Source organism: Bombina bombina, chromosome 7 (assembly GCF_027579735.1).
Source record: "Bombina bombina isolate aBomBom1 chromosome 7, aBomBom1.pri, whole genome shotgun sequence".
Lineage (NCBI taxonomy): Eukaryota > Metazoa > Chordata > Amphibia > Anura > Bombinatoridae > Bombina > Bombina bombina.
This window is the reverse complement of record NC_069505.1, coordinates 355,276,098-355,294,748: the sequence shown is the minus strand read 5'-3', so window position 1 is coordinate 355,294,748 and position 18,651 is coordinate 355,276,098. Positions and strand designations below refer to the sequence as shown.

The window sequence follows — 18,651 nt, the reverse complement described above, 5'->3', positions numbered from 1 at the left end:
CAAGTGGTACACCTGAGAGTGCACAACACACAGTTTGCAATGTTCAACAGGACCTGGATGTCCTTTTGCAGATTAATCATTCAGACTATTTAAATGTCACAGACCAACGATTGCTTCAGATAAGACAGCACACAGAAATTGACGAGAGTTTACAAGCACTTAAGTATGTTGTTCTGAATGGTTAGCCAGATTCAAAGGCAGAGGTGCCATTAATTGTAAGAGAATATTGGACTTTCCGAGACGAAATCAGCATTCAGGATGGTGTATTGTACAAGGGGTCAAGGGTCATCATTCCTAAATCATTAAGATCGGAGATACTGACGCGTATTCATGCCAGTCACATTGGTGGTGAAGCATGCTATAGACAGGCACAAGATACCCTATATTGGCCTAACATGCAAAATGAGATTAGAGACTTTGTTAGCCGTTGTTCAGCATGCAATGAATATGTGCAGGCACAACAGAAATAACCCATGATGTCACATGTGCTGCCCACACGGCCATGGCAAATTGTAAGCATGGATTTACTGAATTATGCTGGGCAAGATTTTTCTACTAATCGTTGATCACTATTCTGACTTTTGGGAGATTGAGCTCCTTCCCGATCTGTCTGCTGAAACTACAATCAATCGGTGTAAAGCACAGTTTGCACGTCATGGACAGCCAGACAGGGTAAGCTCAGATAATGGACCTCAGTTTGCATGTGAGCAATTCAGACGGTTCTCTACAGATTGGGGATTTGAGCATCTTACCTCTTCCCCGCGGCACCCTCAAGCTAATGGCAAAGCGGAATCAGCTGTAAAGATAGTGAAGAATCTTTGCAAAAAGGCCAAGTATGAAGGTAATGACCATGGAAAGCCATTCTACATTGGAGGAACATCCCAACTGCAGGCATGGGCAGCAGTCCTGCACAGCGCCTGATGTCAAGGAGGCTGAAGACTTCATTGCCAGTGGCAAATAAATTATTTGAACCTTGTGTGGTAACAGGGGTACTGGAGAAACTGCGACGGAGGAAACAGATCTCCAAACTGACATACGATGTGTCTGCCATGAACTAAACATTGGAGAGCCAATCCGTATGAAGCCACTCCCTGGTGACAGGACTTGTCGCTGGAGACTGAGTACCTGTGTTCAGAGGGTTGCTCCTCGCTCATATCTTGTGGATGTGGACGGCAGTCTCTACCACCTGAGAACATCTCACCACACAAGCCTATAAGCATCCGGCACTTGAGCATTCCGTGCCTCTCAATGCACCTAGTCCTAATGGACCACAAAAGCAAGGCAGAGACAATACTGCTGCCATATCAGAAGGATACAATGAGGATGTCATAATGCAGCCTCTTATACCAGCAAGTTCTTCCGTGCCAAACACACCAGCAGGGAAAGAGGGCAGCTCCTTAACATCTTCTGGAGCTGAACAGCTTCACCCAGGCAAAATCCCTGTGGCCTTGTGTAGCGGTCGATTTTCAAGACCACCAGATAGACTCAATCTGTAGTGTATCTACCAGTGATGTAGTATGTTATCTTTAAGACTGTTCAGGATCTATTTTAGGTAATTGTTAGCAAATTTTAGATTGAATGTAAAAAAGGGGAGATGTTATGGAGTTATTATGCAAATACTGTGACTCTGTTTGTTTATGGTAATAAACAATGGTTTATTACCATATGGTAATATTGCATTGCCTTATACTTCCTGTTTCCTGTTCCTACCTCACCTCTGACCTGGATGTAGTTCTATTGTTCAATATGATTCCTCACACTAACAGTTGTAGTGTCTTTATTTCTATACATGAAACAGGGGTGTCAATCATCCCCATCAGATCGGGATGATTGCAGTCCGCCACACAAGTTAAGGACCATCGGTATTATGAACCTTGCTTCTTAACTTATGTTTGCGACGAGCAGAAACATCAGGGGTAGATTGCAGCATCCGCTACTTGGTAAATCTAAATCATTCTAGAAAGTACTACCAAAGACATATTCTTAAAATTTAACTGAATGATTTAAACAACAGCAACCTAAATAAAAGCATATGCACATTTGAGCAATTCCAAAAGGCTCAAATGCCACACCAGCAACAAAAACTGCTGGCATAAAAATATAACCTGCTTGCCGAAAAACCTTCCTATAGAAGGATACTAACTTCCAATCTAAAGGGTCTTAAAAAAGGATATAAGAACACTGCAAATGGCCCCATCTCAGAGACAGCATCAGGGATAGTAAAAAAACTTAAGAGATTTATCCATAGGTTATAAATTAAGTCTAAATGAATAACAGACTTATCTCCTCAGCTACTTTAGGATCATAAACCTCTAAACTAAACAAAATCTCCTTTAAATAGAACAACTATGTTCAACTTTAAACAGAAAAGAGGATGCCAACATATCAGATACTCTAGAGCGAAGTCTTTAACTCTAGAAGCAAAATATGTAGGTCTCCCCTATAAGGAACAAAGAAAAAAAAAGAAGTGATACCTTTAGAAGCAAGAATGGCATTAGAAAGGTTAAAATGCATTAAAACAATTAAACATGTGTAGGGTAAATATGTTGGAAGTAATAACTCAGCCTGCTTACAATAAACACATTTAACACTGATTCAGATGGCTCAGCTTCTAAAATAAGTTTAGAAACAAAAGGCTTCATAACAGCAGAAAACTACAAAAGTGGTAATGTGCATATAACATAAAACATACAACTGTAAAGAGTTCCTGAAGAAAGGGAAAATACTTACCCCCACCAAGAAGCAGCTCTTCTTATCTGAAGAAAAAAAGTGCACCGCAAAAAAGACCTGCATGCGAAAACCCGAGATGCCTACGTGCGCTATCCCGAAGCACACAAACTTGAAAGCTGGCGCGAAAATGATATATACAAACTTATCAAAAATCGCCTATATAAAAACCTGATGTGCGTTAAAAAAAATAAATCTATCCCAAGGCTAGTATATATATATATTTGATAAATTATAAAATAATCTGGCTTAAAAGAATGCCCATATATAATAACAAAAACTACTTACCTATAAGCACTCATCTACTGGTAAAAAATACCAGAAAGCCAAACCAGTGCTGAAACATATCAGTAGAGGATATGGAATAGGAGTATATTGATGGCTCAACAGGAGGAGGAAAAGGCGGAGGTCCCTGTAACACCTGATGAAGGCTTGCGACTAATTCCCATGAAGTGAAAAAATATGTCACTACCCATACTCCCAATACATCCCCCCATCAAACATTGATGGATGGAAATGGGCCTCAGCTCACTAAAGAATAATATGGACACCTTCATTCTTCACCTTCCTACAGAGGAGGCAAAGACAAGATTTACCAGTGAGCTGGAAGAGGTTTTATAGAGCTCTCCCTGATCCCCAGTCAAAACAGTTCTCTAACCCTCCTCCCCCTAACTAGGTGCTGTTATCTTAGGTACTAGCAGCTGTCTACCAGCACCCACTTTATATAATTTAGATTTTTAATACATAAAAAAAAATGTTTCTGTAGTATTGCAATCCACCCCTACCCCTAAATGATTGCTCATAGGAATCCCTTTTCCCCTTTTATCTCCCTCCCCCCTTTCTGTAATATAGGAAACCCATCCCTCCTCCTGCAAAGCACAGCCTGCCTCCCTCCTACACCACTCATGGCATCACCGCAAGTTGATGCAGACAGTGACATAGAGTGTCACTCACAGCTACCATCAGGGGGTGACAGTGTTGACTGCAGTCAGGGCCCGGTTTGCCTAGGAGGCAAGCTCAGGCCAACTGCCAAATAAGTGCTACTACATGACATGGGACTACATGAGGGCGGTGAAGAGTCTGAGTCTCTCCGTGATTTTTGAGAGAATGGGGTAGTAGGGACCAAATGCACAGGCACAGGCAGAGGGGAAAAGAAAACTGACTTCCACTGAGAGAGCGGAGGCAGAGAGGGAAGAGCAAAGAGTCTTCTGAGGGGGATACTGGGCCCCAACTGACCATTGAGCCCTGTATTGCTGCTGCATTGGCAAGCAGCACTAGCTCACTCGGAGAGGGTGTGTAAGGGACCAGAGGGCAGTGATGAGTCTCCGGAGCGGGTTTAAAAATATTACTATGTTAAATTAAATGTATTTACCTATTTTAATGTTTTATTGGTCAAAAATTCATTTATATTTCTAATTACTTGTACTCCCTCTATTTGGCTCATTATGCAAAGCCAACCACAGATTGCTTTACATATAGCCCTCGGGAGTATGCGCTGCCATCTTTATTCCCATGATTCTTCACTCAACATGTAGCAGGAGGAGTATTCAGCGCTCTGTGTTCACACAGAGCGGTTGTCAAGTGACACAGCAATGTTAAGCAGGATTGCTTGCAGAGGGAAGATCTATAAGTGGTAAGTAAACAGACAGTATATAGCCCTATTGAGCATGCGAACAGGACAGCGATTTGCTATTATAATATTCACATTACTCATTTAAATAGGAAATACTATTGGCCAATTTCTCCTCCTGCTTCCATGGACTGCATGCAGGGGCTGCCTTAAAGGGACAGTCTAGGCCAAAATAAATTTTCATGATTCAGATAGAGCATGTAATTTTAAACAATTTTCCAATTTACTTTTGTCACCAATTTTGCTTTGTTCTCTTGGTATTCTTAGTTGAAAGCTTAACCTAGGAGGTTCATATGCTAATTTCTTAGACCTTGAAGCCCACCTCTTTCAGATTGCATTTTAACAGTTTTTCACCACTGGAGGGTGTTAGTTCACATATTTCATATAGATAACACTGTGCTCGTGCACGTGAAGTAATCTGGGAGCAGGCACTGATTGGCTAGACTGCAAGTCTGTCAAAAGAACTGAAAAAATGGGCAGTTTGCAGAGGCTTAGATACAAGATAATCACAGAGGTTAAAAGTATATTATTATAACTGTGTTGGTTATTCAAAACTGGGAAATGGGTAATAAAGGGATTATCTATCTTTTAAAACAATAACAATTCTGGTGTAGACTGTCCCTTTAAGCACAATGTAATCATGCAGTATTAAAAAAGGTAAAAGTATAAAAAAACGAGTTGTTTTTTAAATGTTATACTAAACTAAAACTGCTGTTGACAATTAATAAAGTGAACTGACATGTTTTCAAAATTGCAAGTTTTATGACCAATTTAATTGTAGAATGAATAAAGTTCTCTCCTGGGAGCAAATTATGGTAAAATACCTTGCACTCTCTCCCTTCTAGAAAATCAGCTGACAGACCAAAGGCCTGAGCTGCACCAGTTTGCTCTATATATATATATATATATAGCAAGCTTACTTATCAGAGATAGACTGAAGCAAATAAGCAGTGTAAAGCACCCAAATAGTTAAGACCAAAGGAAAAAAAAAGCACATTGTTAACTCCTTACAAGGGAAACAGTAACAAGAATTTGATATTGTCAAATAAGCGCTGAAAGACTATGAAAAACAGCAAAAGGATTATACCTTAAAAAAGGTGTGTTAAAAAGCTTGCTAAAACTACTAACAGTTAGTACATCTGCTCTACCTGTGAGTGATAAAGCCAAGAATCAAAGGGTACAAGAGAAAATTTAGTGCAGGTGAAGGAAAACACACTGGGCTCCATTTATGCAGCAGCGAATGCTGATTTGAAGGCCCATTGTTTGAGGCTCACCTGAAACGGAAGTTAAGAAGCAGCGGTCATCATACAAACAACAAAGTAATGTGAGCGCCCACTCCTCAAAGGGGCTTAAAATCTAATAAAATGTCAAGTTATAATAGCAAATAACAGTATATGGCAAAAAAGAAATAAATAAAATTACTTGGTAAAGTGGGTATAATATTTGTCAATTTATTTTAAACATACGTAATAGATATTAAAAGAAAGCAAATGTTATTAGTAAGGCCTATAAAAAAACGTAGCATGCATGATATAAAAAATATGATGGCATAGGAATTCCTTTAGTTATAAAAGTAATGGTACCAAGAGAAAAATATTGCAGTCCGTTATAAAAAGGTTAATTCAAGGAACATGAAATATTAAATGTTAATTTAACAACAAGTAGATCTGCAGTTCACTTTTACCTCACTCCTCATCAAGGAGGTAAAAGAAAATTACTGAGGATCGTGTGTCGCCTGGTGTGTTGGGGTGTCTTTTGCCTCCTTCTAGGAGTCAGGAGGGGAATTCCCTCATGTGATGACCCGTGGACTCTCACCCTCTGATGAAATACTTTTTGTTTATATAATTCAATATAAGATTAAAAAATGCATTTGTGAAAGATGTAAAATTACCTTTTAAATTAATGCCCTTATCACCTATTTCAATAATGAATTGATAGGCATTTGCTGAATGCAAATTGATTTTTTCTCCATTTGAATCCACTGCTCTCGTTTTTTGTGATGAATGAATTAAGATCTATAACAAAAGAAGAAGAATATAAATAAATAATTTGAGTAAAAATAATGAAGACTATATTATCTTTTGTAAAATATAACCACCACATTTGCCAAAGAACTAAGCATAGTTAAAATGTAGTGGGAGGTTTATATAGCAGATCTGACATAACAGTTACTGCTCAGCTAAGAAATCCATTACGCTGTCTTGCTTAAAGGGACATTATACACTCATTTTTTCTTTGCATAAATGTTTTGTAGATAATCTATTTATATAGCCCATAAAGTTTTTTTTTTTAAATTAATGTATAGTTTTGCTTATTTTTAAATAACATTGCTCTGATTTTCAGACTCCTAACCAAGCCCCAAAGTTTTATGTGAATACGCTCGACTACATACTCCAGCTTGCTCCTGTTTGTGTAAAGGGTCTTTTCATATGCAAAAGAAGGGGGAGGGGGGGGGAGTGTCTTATTTGCCACTTGCAGTGGGCTTTCCAACTACCTTTTCAACAGAGCCAAACTGACAGCTTCTAAGTAAGTTTTTAAACAGTTTTATACTGGATTTTTATATCAGTATCTGTGCATATTATTCTTTATAGTAGTGTCTATTACATGCAGTTATATGAAAAAGAGTGTATACTGTCCCTTTAAGGTGATTGAAAGGAACAGCATCCTATGCCATTTTACATTAGTAAAGGGTCAGACATATCATGAGTGAGGGTGTGATGGCCCGGGTGTGTTGTGAGTGGATCCAGGGGAAGTCTCTGGAAACCAGGACATTTGCCCTGATGTGGTAGCTATAGGGGGGACAACAGGCTGACATCCTTATCTGTGAAAACCCTGCAATATCCAGGAAATATGGAAGATATACCAGAAGGCAGGGGCTAATTATGGAGCATATGCATATAATTATTGTTTGTTGAATTGATTTTTCTGCCATGAACTGACAAACAAAAAAACAAGTAATCCAGTTTGAGGATGCCATTTCTAATCATTCTAAATATGATAGTGAAAGACAGCACCTTTTTAAAGTTTAACTGGTGGCTGGAAAAATACTTTTTTTGGATTTCTAATCATTCAACATTAATTTAAAATTATATTGCTGATATAGAGGGTCATAAAACACATTGTAGTTACAAGACCTATCTGTTGTCTTGCAATAGATTAATTTAATTACATTTTTCAAAGTTAAAGGGATATGAAACAGTGCTTCATTAGTAAAAAAAATATATATGTTATATGTAAGCCACTGCCTGCAGCTAGATAAGGAAGCAAACATGCTGAGAACTTAAATCTCATTTTGCCTCTTCTGAGCATGGGCAAGAACCTGACTCCATGTCTATTGTACACACTCATAGAAAAACACACACATACACACAGAAACCTTCACTTACACACAAAAAAACATAATTAATGTAAGAACTTACCTGATAAATTAATGTATTTCATGGTGGCGAGAGTCCACAAGCTAGTTACTGATGGGATATACTTTCCTACTAGCAGGGGGAAAAGTTTCCCAAACCTCAAATGCCTATAAATACACCTCCTACCTCACCCATACCTCAGTTTAATGTATTGACAAGTTAGTAAGGTGTATAAGTAGTAAAAGCATAAAAAATAGGAATAGGATAAATAATGTGCTTTAAAGAAAAAAAATCTTAACCCCCCAAAAATGGGTGGGTTTCGTGGACTCTCGCCACCATGAAAGACATTAATTTATCAGGTAAGTTTTTACATAAATTATGTTTTCTTTCATATAGGTGGCGAGAGTCCATAAGCTAGTTACTGATGGGATATAATACCCAAGATGTGGTAGTCCACGAGTAACTATAGAGGGAGGGATAAAATAAAAACAGATATTTCCGCTTAGAAATTAAATCCATAAAAATAATTAAGTTTTCTTAAAAATTCAAAAAACTTAAATCATAGGCACTAGAATCAAACTGAGACAGCTACCAAAAGCTGGTTCCGAAGAAGCAAAAATGTAAAAACGGTAAAATTTAGTAAAGGTGTGTAAAGAAGACCAAGTGGCTGCTTTGCAGATTTGATCAACTAATGCTTAAAAATGCCAAGAAGTGGCAACTGATGTTGTAGAATGAGCTGTTATTATCTGAGGCAGAGACTGCCCCGCCTCCAAATAAGCTTTGTGAATCAGAAGTTTCAACCAAGATGCCAAAGAAATGGCAGAGGCTTTCTGACCTTTTCTGGAACCAGAAAAAAATAACAAATAGACTAGAAATCTTTCTGAAATCTTACCACATCCAAAATAATGTAAATATCTTTCAAGAGTATTCTTAGGATTAGGACACACGGAAGGAACAATAATTTCCCTATTAATGTTGTTAGAATTCACAACTTTAGGCAAACATTTTAACGAAGCACACAAAACATTGTTATCTTGAAGGAACATCAGATAAGTAGACTCGCAAGAGAGAGCAGACAGTTCAGAAACTCTTCTAGCAGAAGAGATAGCCAAGAGGAATAACACTTCCCAAGAAAGTAGTTTAATGTCCAAAGAATGCATAGGCTAAAAAGGAGGAGCCTGCAAAGTCTTTAATACCAAATTTAGACTCCAAGGAGGAGATAGATTTAATAACAGGTTTGATATGAGTCAAAGTCTGTACGAAACAGTGAACATCAGGAAGATCAGCAATCTTTCTGTGAAATAAAACAGAAAGAGCAGAGATTTGTCCTTTCAAATGTATTGGCAGACAAACCTTTATCCAAACCATCCTGAAGAAACTGAAAAATCCTAGGAATTCTAAAAGAATGCCAAGAATAACTATGAGTGGAACACCATGAAATATAGGTTTTCCAAACCTTGTGATATATTTTCCATGAAACAGGCATACAAGCCTGTATCATAGTGTTATTCAAAGAGTCAGAGAAACCTTTATGACTAAGGACTAAGCGTTCAATTTCCATGCCTTCAAATTTAGAGATTTGAGATCTGGATGGAAAAAATGGGCCTTGAGACAGAAGGTCTGGTTTTGGAGGAAGTGACCAACATTTTGGTGGGAAATTTTTGGTGGGAAATTATGACGTGTCACGCATTACATAAATAGCGTCATCACTCTAAAAAGCAGGTAAGAATTTAGATTGTATATACAAAAAAACTAAATGTACCTAAATAAAGCCTAAATGGATACTTCTATTATACTGCATAAAATATGATTATCAACATTCTATGAGACTAATATAATACTTAGCATAATAATTTCTTAATAAATTACTAGCTCCAAAAAAAAACCTGTATGTTTCACAGACTACAACCTTGACAAACATTTAGCCACTAATTAAAGTTGCTAAGAAAAGAGCACTGAATTACTGATTTAAGGCATGTATACAAACAATATATAACAACTTTACTTAAAAAGTGCCCAATCCATAGTTGAGAGTGTCTTATATAATAAAAGTATATACTTACTGTGTAAGACACCCATCCACATATAGCAGATAGCCAAACCAGTACTAAGACATATCAGCAGAGGTAATGGTACAAGAGTATATTGTCAATCTATAAAGGGAGGATGAATCCCTGCAACCTATTTACAGAGAGTCTTATGAAAAGCTTTTCCATAGGTGAAAACATTGTATCATCAGGCAATACTCCCTTCACATTCCTCAGACAAACACTGCACTTAGAGAGAGGAACTGGGCTTCAATATGCTTAGAAGTGCCTTTCACTGAAGAAATTGAGCACATCATGCATCACCACCTCCTAAGGAGGCAAAGTTTTTAAAACTAAGGTATGAGTGAGGTGTATTTATAGGCATTTGAGGTTTGGGAAACTTTCCCCCTAATGGTAGGAATGTATATCCCATCAGTAAATAGCTTGTGGACTCCTGCCACCTATATGAAAGAAAACAGACATAAAACACACACGCTCTCACAAAAAACTCTCACACTCACATAAACCCTCTCACACACTCAGAAAACAATTTATGCTTACCTGCATTTTTTTCTTTCTGAATGATGATAGTTTATAGGGCATAACATGTGGGATATCATTCCCGCCTTTAGGAGGAGGCCATGAACCCACACAAGAGCTTAAATTCCCTCCCACCTCTCCTCAGTTTAATGCATTGCAGAGCAGAAATAAGGAAGCAAATAGGTAGGAAAGGCAAAAGCAGGGTCTATAGAGGTGCAAATTACAACTGCCATCCCAAAAATTGAAACTGGCAGGGCCTATGGACTATCATCATTCTGAAAGAAAATAATTTATCAGGTAAACATGAATTATGTTTTCTTTTGTAAAATGATGATAGGGCTCCATAACATGTGGGATTAATACCCAGGCATAAAGTCAATGTTACGGAAAGGGTAGGACAAATTTCAGGCAGTTCCTATCTATCAGACACTGCAGCCTGAAGGACTTTCCTTTCAAAAGATGCTTGCAAAGAAGCAAAAAAAAAACAAAAAAAAAAATCTGTTCCAAAGATGCATAATTTTGAAAGCCCAGGAAATTGCTACTGATTTTGTAGAATGGTCTATGATATGACTAGGGGGTGACTTTCTCCAAGAGGCCAACACCACAGCAGTAGCCTTCTGCCCTTTATGAGTCCAAAGGAACACACAAGCTGGAAAATTGTCTGAATTTCTCAGTAACTTGAAGATAGAACTTCAATGGTCTGACTACATCAAGATTATGTAGAAATCATTCCTTAGAGTATAAAGAATCTGAATACAAAGGAGGAACTACTGAATTTGGCGGCACTATACAAATAAATGATAATAATAATCTCCTAATGAATATTTTCCAAAAAAATTACCTTAGGAAGAAAATAATGTTTTGTACAAAGTACAGCTTAATCTTTGCAAAAACTAAAAAACATAATTTATGTAAGAACTTACCTGATAAATTAATTTCTTTCATATTAGCAAGAGTCCATGAGCTAGTGACGTATGGGATATACATTCCTACCAGGAGGGGCAAAGTTTCCCAAACCTCAAAATGCCTATAAATACACCCCTCACCACACCCACAAATCAGTTTAACGAATAGCCAAGAAGTGGGGTGATAAGAAAAAAGTGCGAAAGCATAAAAAATAAGGAATTGGAATAATTGTGCTTTATACAAAAAAATCATAACCACCACAAAAAAAGGGTGGGCCTCATGGACTCTTGCTAATATGAAAGAAATGAATTCATCAGGTAAGTTCTTACATAAATTATGTTTTCTTTCATGTAATTAGCAAGAGTCCATGAGCTAGTGACGTATGGGATAATAAATACCCAAGATGTGGAACTTCCACGCAAGAGTCACTAGAGAGGGAGGGATAAAATAAAGACAGCCAATTCCGCTGAAAAATAATCCACACCCCAAAATAAAGTTTAAATCTTATAATGAAAAAAAATGAAATTATAAGCAGAAGAATCAAACTGAAACAGCTGCCTAAAGTACTTTTCTACCAAAAACTGCTTCAGAAGAAGAAAACACATCAAAATGGTAGAATTTAGTAAAAGTATGCAAAGAAGACCAAGTTGCTGCTTTGCAAATCTGATCAACCGAAGCCTCATTCCTAAACGCCCAGGAAGTAGAAACTGACCTAGTAGAATGAGCTGTAATCCTTTGAGGCGGAGTTTTACCCGACTCGACATAAGCATGATGAATCAAAGACTTTAACCAAGACGCCAAAGAAATGGCAGAGGCCTTCTGACCTTTCCTGGAACCGGAAAAGATAACAAATAGACTAGAAGTCTTTCAGAAATCTTTAGTAGCTTCAACATAATATTTCAAAGCTCTAACTACATCCAAAGAATGTAACGATCTTTCCTTAGAATTCTTAGGATTAGGACACAATGAAGGAACCACAATTTCTCTACTAATGTTGTTAGAATTCACAACTTTAGGCAAAAAATTAAATGAAGTCCGCAACACCGCCTTATCCTGATGAAAAATCAGAAAAGGAGATTCACAAGAAAGAGCAGATAACTCAGAAACTCTTCTAGCAGAAGAGATGGCCAAAAGGAACAACACTTTCCAAGAAAGTAATTTAATATCCAGAGAATGCATAGGTTCAAACGGAGGAGCTTGTAAAGCCCCCAGAACCAAATTCAAACTCCAAGGAGGAGAGATTGACTTAATGACAAACTCCAAGGAGGAGAAATTGACAGGTTTTATACGAACCAAAGCTTGTACAAAACAATGAATATCAGGAAGATTAGCAATCTTTCTGTGAAAAATAACAGAAAGAGCAGAGATTTGTCCTTTCAAAGAACTTGCGGATAAACCTTTATCTAAACCATCCTGAAGAAACTGTAAAATTCTCGGAATTCTAAAAGAATGCCAAGAAAAATGATGAGAAAGACACCAAGAAATATAAGTCTTCCAGATTCTATAATATATCTCTCTGGATACAGATTTACGAGCCTGTAACATAGTATTAATCACAGAGTCAGAGAAACCTCTTTGACCAAGAATCAAGCGTTCAATCTCCATACCTTTAAATTTAAGGATTTGAGATCCTGATGGAAAAAAGGACCTTGCGACAGAAGGTCTGGTCGTAGCGGAAGAGTCCACGGATGGCAAGAGGCCATCCGGACAAGATCCGCATACCAAAACCTGTGAGGCCATGCCGGAGCTACCAGCAGAACAAACGAGCATTCCTTCAGAATCTTGGAGATTACTCTTGGAAGAAGAACTAGAGGCGGAAAGATATAAGCAGGATGATACTTCCAAGGAAGTGATAATGCATCCACTGCTTCCGCCTGAGGATCCCGGGATCTGGACAGATACCTGGGAAGTTTCTTGTTTAGATGAGACGCCATCAGATCTATTTCTGGAAGCTCCCACATTTGAACAATCTGAAGAAATACCTCTGGGTGAAGAGACCATTCGCCCGGATGCAACGTTTGGCGACTGAGATAATCCGCTTCCCAATTGTCTATACCTGGGATATGAACCGCAGAGATTAGACAGGAGCTGGATTCCGCCCAAACCAGAATTCGAGATACTTCTTTCATAGCCAGAGGACTGTGAGTCCCTCCTTGATGATTGATGTATGCCACAGTAGTGACATTGTCTGTCTGAAAACAAATGAACGATTCTCTCTTCAGAAGAGGCCAAGACTGAAGAGCTCTGAAAATTGCACGGAGTTCCAAAATATTGATCGGTAATCTCACCTCCTGAGATTCCCAAACTCCTTGTGCCGTCAGAGATCCCCACACAGCTCCCCAACCTGTGAGACTTGTATCTGTTGAAATTACAGTCCAGGTCGGAAGCACAAAAGAAGCCCCCTGAATTAAACGATGGTGATCTGTCCACCACGTTAGAGAGTGTCGTACAATCGGTTTTAAAGATATTAATTGAGATATCTTTGTGTAATCCTTGCACCATTGATTCAGCATACAGAGCTGAAGAGGTCGCATGTGAAAACGAGCAAAGGGGATCGCGTCCGATGCAGCAGTCATAAGACCTAGAATTTCCATGCATAAGGCTACCGAAGGGAATGATTGTGACTGAAGGTTTCGACAAGCTGAAATCAATTTTAGACGTCTCTTGTCTGTTAAAGACAGAGTCATGGACACTGAATCTATCTGGAAACCCAGAAAGGTTACCCTTGTCTGAGGAATCAATGAACTTTTTGGTGAATTGATCCTCCAACCATGATCTTGAAGAAACAACACAAGTCGATTCGTATGAGATTCTGCTAAATGTAAAGACTGAGCAAGTACCAAGATATCGTCCAAATAAGGAAATACCACAATACCCTGTTCTCTGATTACAGACAGAAGGGCACGAGAACCTTTGTAAAAATTCTTGGAGCTGTAGCTAGGCCAAACGGCAGAGCCCCAAACTGGTAATGCTTGTCCAGAAAAGAGAATCTCAGGAACTGATAATGATCTGGATGAATTGGAATATGCAGATATGCATCCTGTAAATCTATTGTGGACATAAAATGCCCTTGCTGAACAAAAGGCAAGATAGTCCTTACAGTTACCATTTTGAACGTTGGTATCCTTACATAACGATTCAATATTTTTAGATCCAGAACTGGTCTGAAGGAATTCTCCTTCTTTGGTACAATGAAGAGATTTGAATAAAACCCCATCCCCTGTTCCAGAACTGGAACTGGCATAATTACTCCAGCCAACTCTAGATCTGAAACACAATTCAGAAATGCTTGAGCTTTCACTGGATTTACTGGGACACGGGAAAGAAAAAATCTCTTAGCAGGAGGTCTCATCTTGAAACCAATTCTGTACCCTTCTGAAACAATGTTCTGAATCCAAAGATTGTGAACAGAATTGATCCAAATTTCTTTGAAAAAACGTAACCTGCCCCCTACCAGCTGAGCTGGAATGAGGGCCGCACCTTCATGTGGACTTAGAAGCAGGCTTTGCCTTTCTAGAAGGCTTGGATTTATTCCAGACTGGAGATGGTTTCCAAACTGAAACTGCTCCTGAGGATGAAGGATCAGGCTTTTGTTCTTTGTTGAAACGAAAGGAACGAAAACGATTATTAGCCCTGTTTTTACCCTTAGATTTTTTATCCTGTGGTAAAAAAGTTCCTTTCCCACCAGTAACAGTTGAGATAATGGAATCCAACTGAGAACCAAATAATTTGTTACCCTGGAAAGAAATGGAAAGTAGAGTTGATTTAGAAGCCATATCAGCATTCCAAGTTTTAAGCCATAAAGCTCTTCTAGCTAAAATAGCTAGAGACATAAACCTGACATCAACTCTGATAATATCAAAAATGGCATCACAGATAAAATTATTAGCATGCTGAAGAAGAATAATAATATTATGAGAATCATGATCTGTTACTTGTTGCGCTAAAGTCTCCAACCAAAAAGTTGAAGCTGCAGCAACATCAGCCAAAGATATAGCAGGTCTAAGAAGATTACCTGAACACAGATAAGCTTTTCTTAGAAAGGATTCAATTTTCCTATCTAAAGGATCTTTAAACGAAGTACCATCTGACGTAGGAATAGTAGTACGTTTAGCAAGGGTAGAAATAGCCCCATCGACTTTAGGGATTTTGTCCCAAAATTCTAATCTGTCAGACGGCACAGGATATAATTGCTTAAAACGTTTAGAAGGAGTAAATGAATTACCCAATTTATCCCATTCTCTGGAAATTACTTCAGAAATAGCATTAGGAACAGGAAAAACTTCTGGAATAACCACAGGAGATTTAAATACCTTATCTAAACGTTTAGAATTAGTATCAAGAGGACCAGAATCCTCTATTTCTAAAGCAATTAGTACTTCTTTAAGTAAAGAACGAATAAATTCCATTTTAAATAAATATGAAGATTTATCAGCATCAATCTCTGAGACAGAATCCTCTGAACCAGAAGAGTCATCAGAATCAGAATGATGATGTTCATTTAAAAATTCATCTGTAGAGAGAGAAGTTTTAAAAGATTTTTTATGTTTACTAGAAGGAGAAATAACAGACATAGCCTTCTTGATGGATTCAGAAACAAAATCTCTTATGTTATCAGGAACATTCTGCACCTTAGATGTTGAGGGAACTGCAACAGGCAATGGTACATTACTAAAGGAAATATTATCTGCTTTAACAAGTTTGTCATGACAATTAATACAAACAACAGCCGGAGGAATAGCTACCAAAAGTTTACAGCAGATACACTTAGCTTTGGTAGTTCCAGCACTAGACAGCGATTCTCCTGAAGTATCTTCTGACTCAGATGCAACGTGAGAAATCTTGCAATATGTAAGAGAAAAAACAACATATAAAGCAAAATTGATCAAATTCCTTAAATGACAGTTTCAGGAATGGGAAAAAATGCCAATAAACATGCTTCTAGTAACCAGAAGCAAAGAAAAAATGAGACTGAAATAATGTGGAGACAAAAGCGACGCCCATATTTTTTGGCGCCAAATAATACGCCCACATTATTTGGCGCCTAAATGCTTTTTGGCGCCAAAAATGACGCCACATCCGGAACGCCGACTTCTTTGGCGCAAAAGGACGTCAAAAAATGACGCAACTTCCGGCGACACGTATGACGCCGGAAACAGAAAAGATTTTTTGCGCCAAAAATGACGCAATAAAATGAAGCATTTTCAGCCCCCGCGAGCCTAACAGCCCACAGGGAAAAATGTCAAATTTTTAAGGTAAGAAAAAATGATTGATTCAAATGCATTATCCCAAATATGAAACTGACTGTCTGAAAAACAGAATTTATGTTTACCTGATAAATTACTTTCTCCAACGGTGTGTCCGGTCCACGGCGTCATCCTTACTTGTGGGATATTCTCTTCCCCAACAGGAAATGGCAAAGAGCCCAGCAAAGCTGGTCACATGATCCCTCCTAGGCTCCGCCTTCCCCAGTCATTCGACAGACGTAAAGGAGGAATATTTGCATAGGAGAAATCATATGATACCGTGGTGACTGTAGTTAGAGAAAATAAATCATCAGACCTGATTAAAAAACCAGGGCGGGCCGTGGACCGGACACACCGTTGGAGAAAGTAATTTATCAGGTAAACATAAATTCTGTTTTCTCCAACATAGGTGTGTCCGGTCCACGGCGTCATCCTTACTTGTGGGAACCAATACCAAAGCTTTAGGACACGGATGATGGGAGGGAGCAAATCAGGTCACCTAGATGGAAGGCACCACGGTTTGCAAAACCTTTCTCCCAAAAATAGCCTCAGAAGAAGCAAAAGTATCAAATTTGTAAAATTTGGTAAAAGTGTGCAGTGAAGACCAAGTCGCTGCCTTACATATCTGATCAACAGAAGCCTCGTTCTTGAAGGCCCATGTGGAAGCCACAGCCCTAGTGGAATGAGCTGTGATTCTTTCAGGAGGCTGCCGTCCGGCAGTCTCATAAGCCAATCTGATGATGCTTTTAAGCCAAAAAGAGAGAGAGGTAGAAGTTGCTTTTTGACCTCTCCTTTTACCAGAATAAACAACAAACAAGGAAGATGTTTGTCTGAAATCCTTTGTAGCCTCTAAATAGAATTTTAGAGCACGAACTACATCCAAATTGTGCAACAAACGTTCCTTCTTTGAAACTGGATTCGGACACAAAGAAGGCACAACTATCTCCTGGTTAATATTTTTGTTAGAAACAACTTTCGGAAGAAAACCAGGTTTAGTACGCAAAACCACCTTATCTGCATGGAACACCAGATAAGGAGGAGAACACTGCAGAACAGATAACTCTGAAACTCTTCTAGCAGAAGAAATTGCAACCAAAAACAAAACTTTCCAAGATAATAACTTAATATCTACGGAATGTAAGGGTTCAAACGGAACCCCTTGAAGAACTGAAAGAACTAAATTGAGACTCCAAGGAGGAGTCAAAGGTTTGTAAACAGGCTTGATTCTAACCAGAGCCTGAACAAAAGCCTGAACATCTGGCACAGCCGCCAGCTTCTTGTGAAGTAAAACAGATAAAGCAGAAATCTGTCCCTTCAAAGAACTTGCAGATAATCCTTTCTCCAAACCCTCTTGTAGAAAGGACAGAATCTTAGGAATTTTTACCCTGTTCCATGGGAATCCTTTCGATTCGCACCAACAGATATATTTCTTCCATACTTTATGGTAAATTTTTCTAGTTACAGGCTTTCTAGCCTGAATAAGAGTATCAATGACAGAATCTGAGAACCCACGCTTTGATAAAATCAAGCGTTCAATCTCCAAGCAGTCTGTTGGAGTGATGCCAGATTCGGATGTTCGAACGGACCTTGAACAAGAAGGTCCCGTCTCAAAGGTAGCTTCCATGGTGGAGCCGATGACATATTCACCAGGTCTGCATACCAAGTTCTGCGTGGCCACGCAGGAGCTATCAAGATCACCGAAGCCCTCTCCTGATTGATCCTGGCTACCAGCCTGGGAATGAGAGGAAACGGTGGGAACATATAAGCTAGGTTGAAGGTCCAGGGCGCTACTAGTGCATCTACTAGAGTCGCCTTGGGATCCCTGGATCTGGACCCGTAGCAAGGAACCTTGAAGTTCTGACGAGACGCCATCAGATCCATGTCTGGAATGCCCCATAATTGAGTTATTTGGGCAAAGATTTCCGGATGGAGTTCCCACTCCCCCGGATGAAATGTCTGACGACTCAGAAAATCCGCTTCCCAATTTTCCACTCCTGGGATGTGGATTGCAGACAAGTGGCAGGAGTGAAGCTCCGCCCATTGAATTACTTTGGTCACTTCTTCCATCGCCAGGGAACTCCTTGTTCCCCCCTGATGGTTGATATATGCAACAGTCGTCATGTTGTCTGATTGAAACCTTATGAATTTGGCCTTTGCTAGTTGAGGCCAAGCCTTGAGAGCATTGAATATCGCTCTCAGTTCCAGAATGTTTATCGGGA

The 18,651-nt window shown here is 38.8% G+C and overlaps 1 protein-coding gene across 1 annotated transcript in view; it reads right to left on the bottom strand.

Annotated features, from left to right (window-relative positions):
* Window positions 1–18,651, bottom strand: part of NUP210 (nucleoporin 210) — a 1,597,588-nt gene that overhangs the window by 291,200 nt on the left and 1,287,737 nt on the right. The window contains 1 exon segment of the mRNA XM_053721041.1: window positions 6,249–6,372. Within this exon segment, the coding sequence (XP_053577016.1) occupies window positions 6,249–6,372 (124 nt within the window).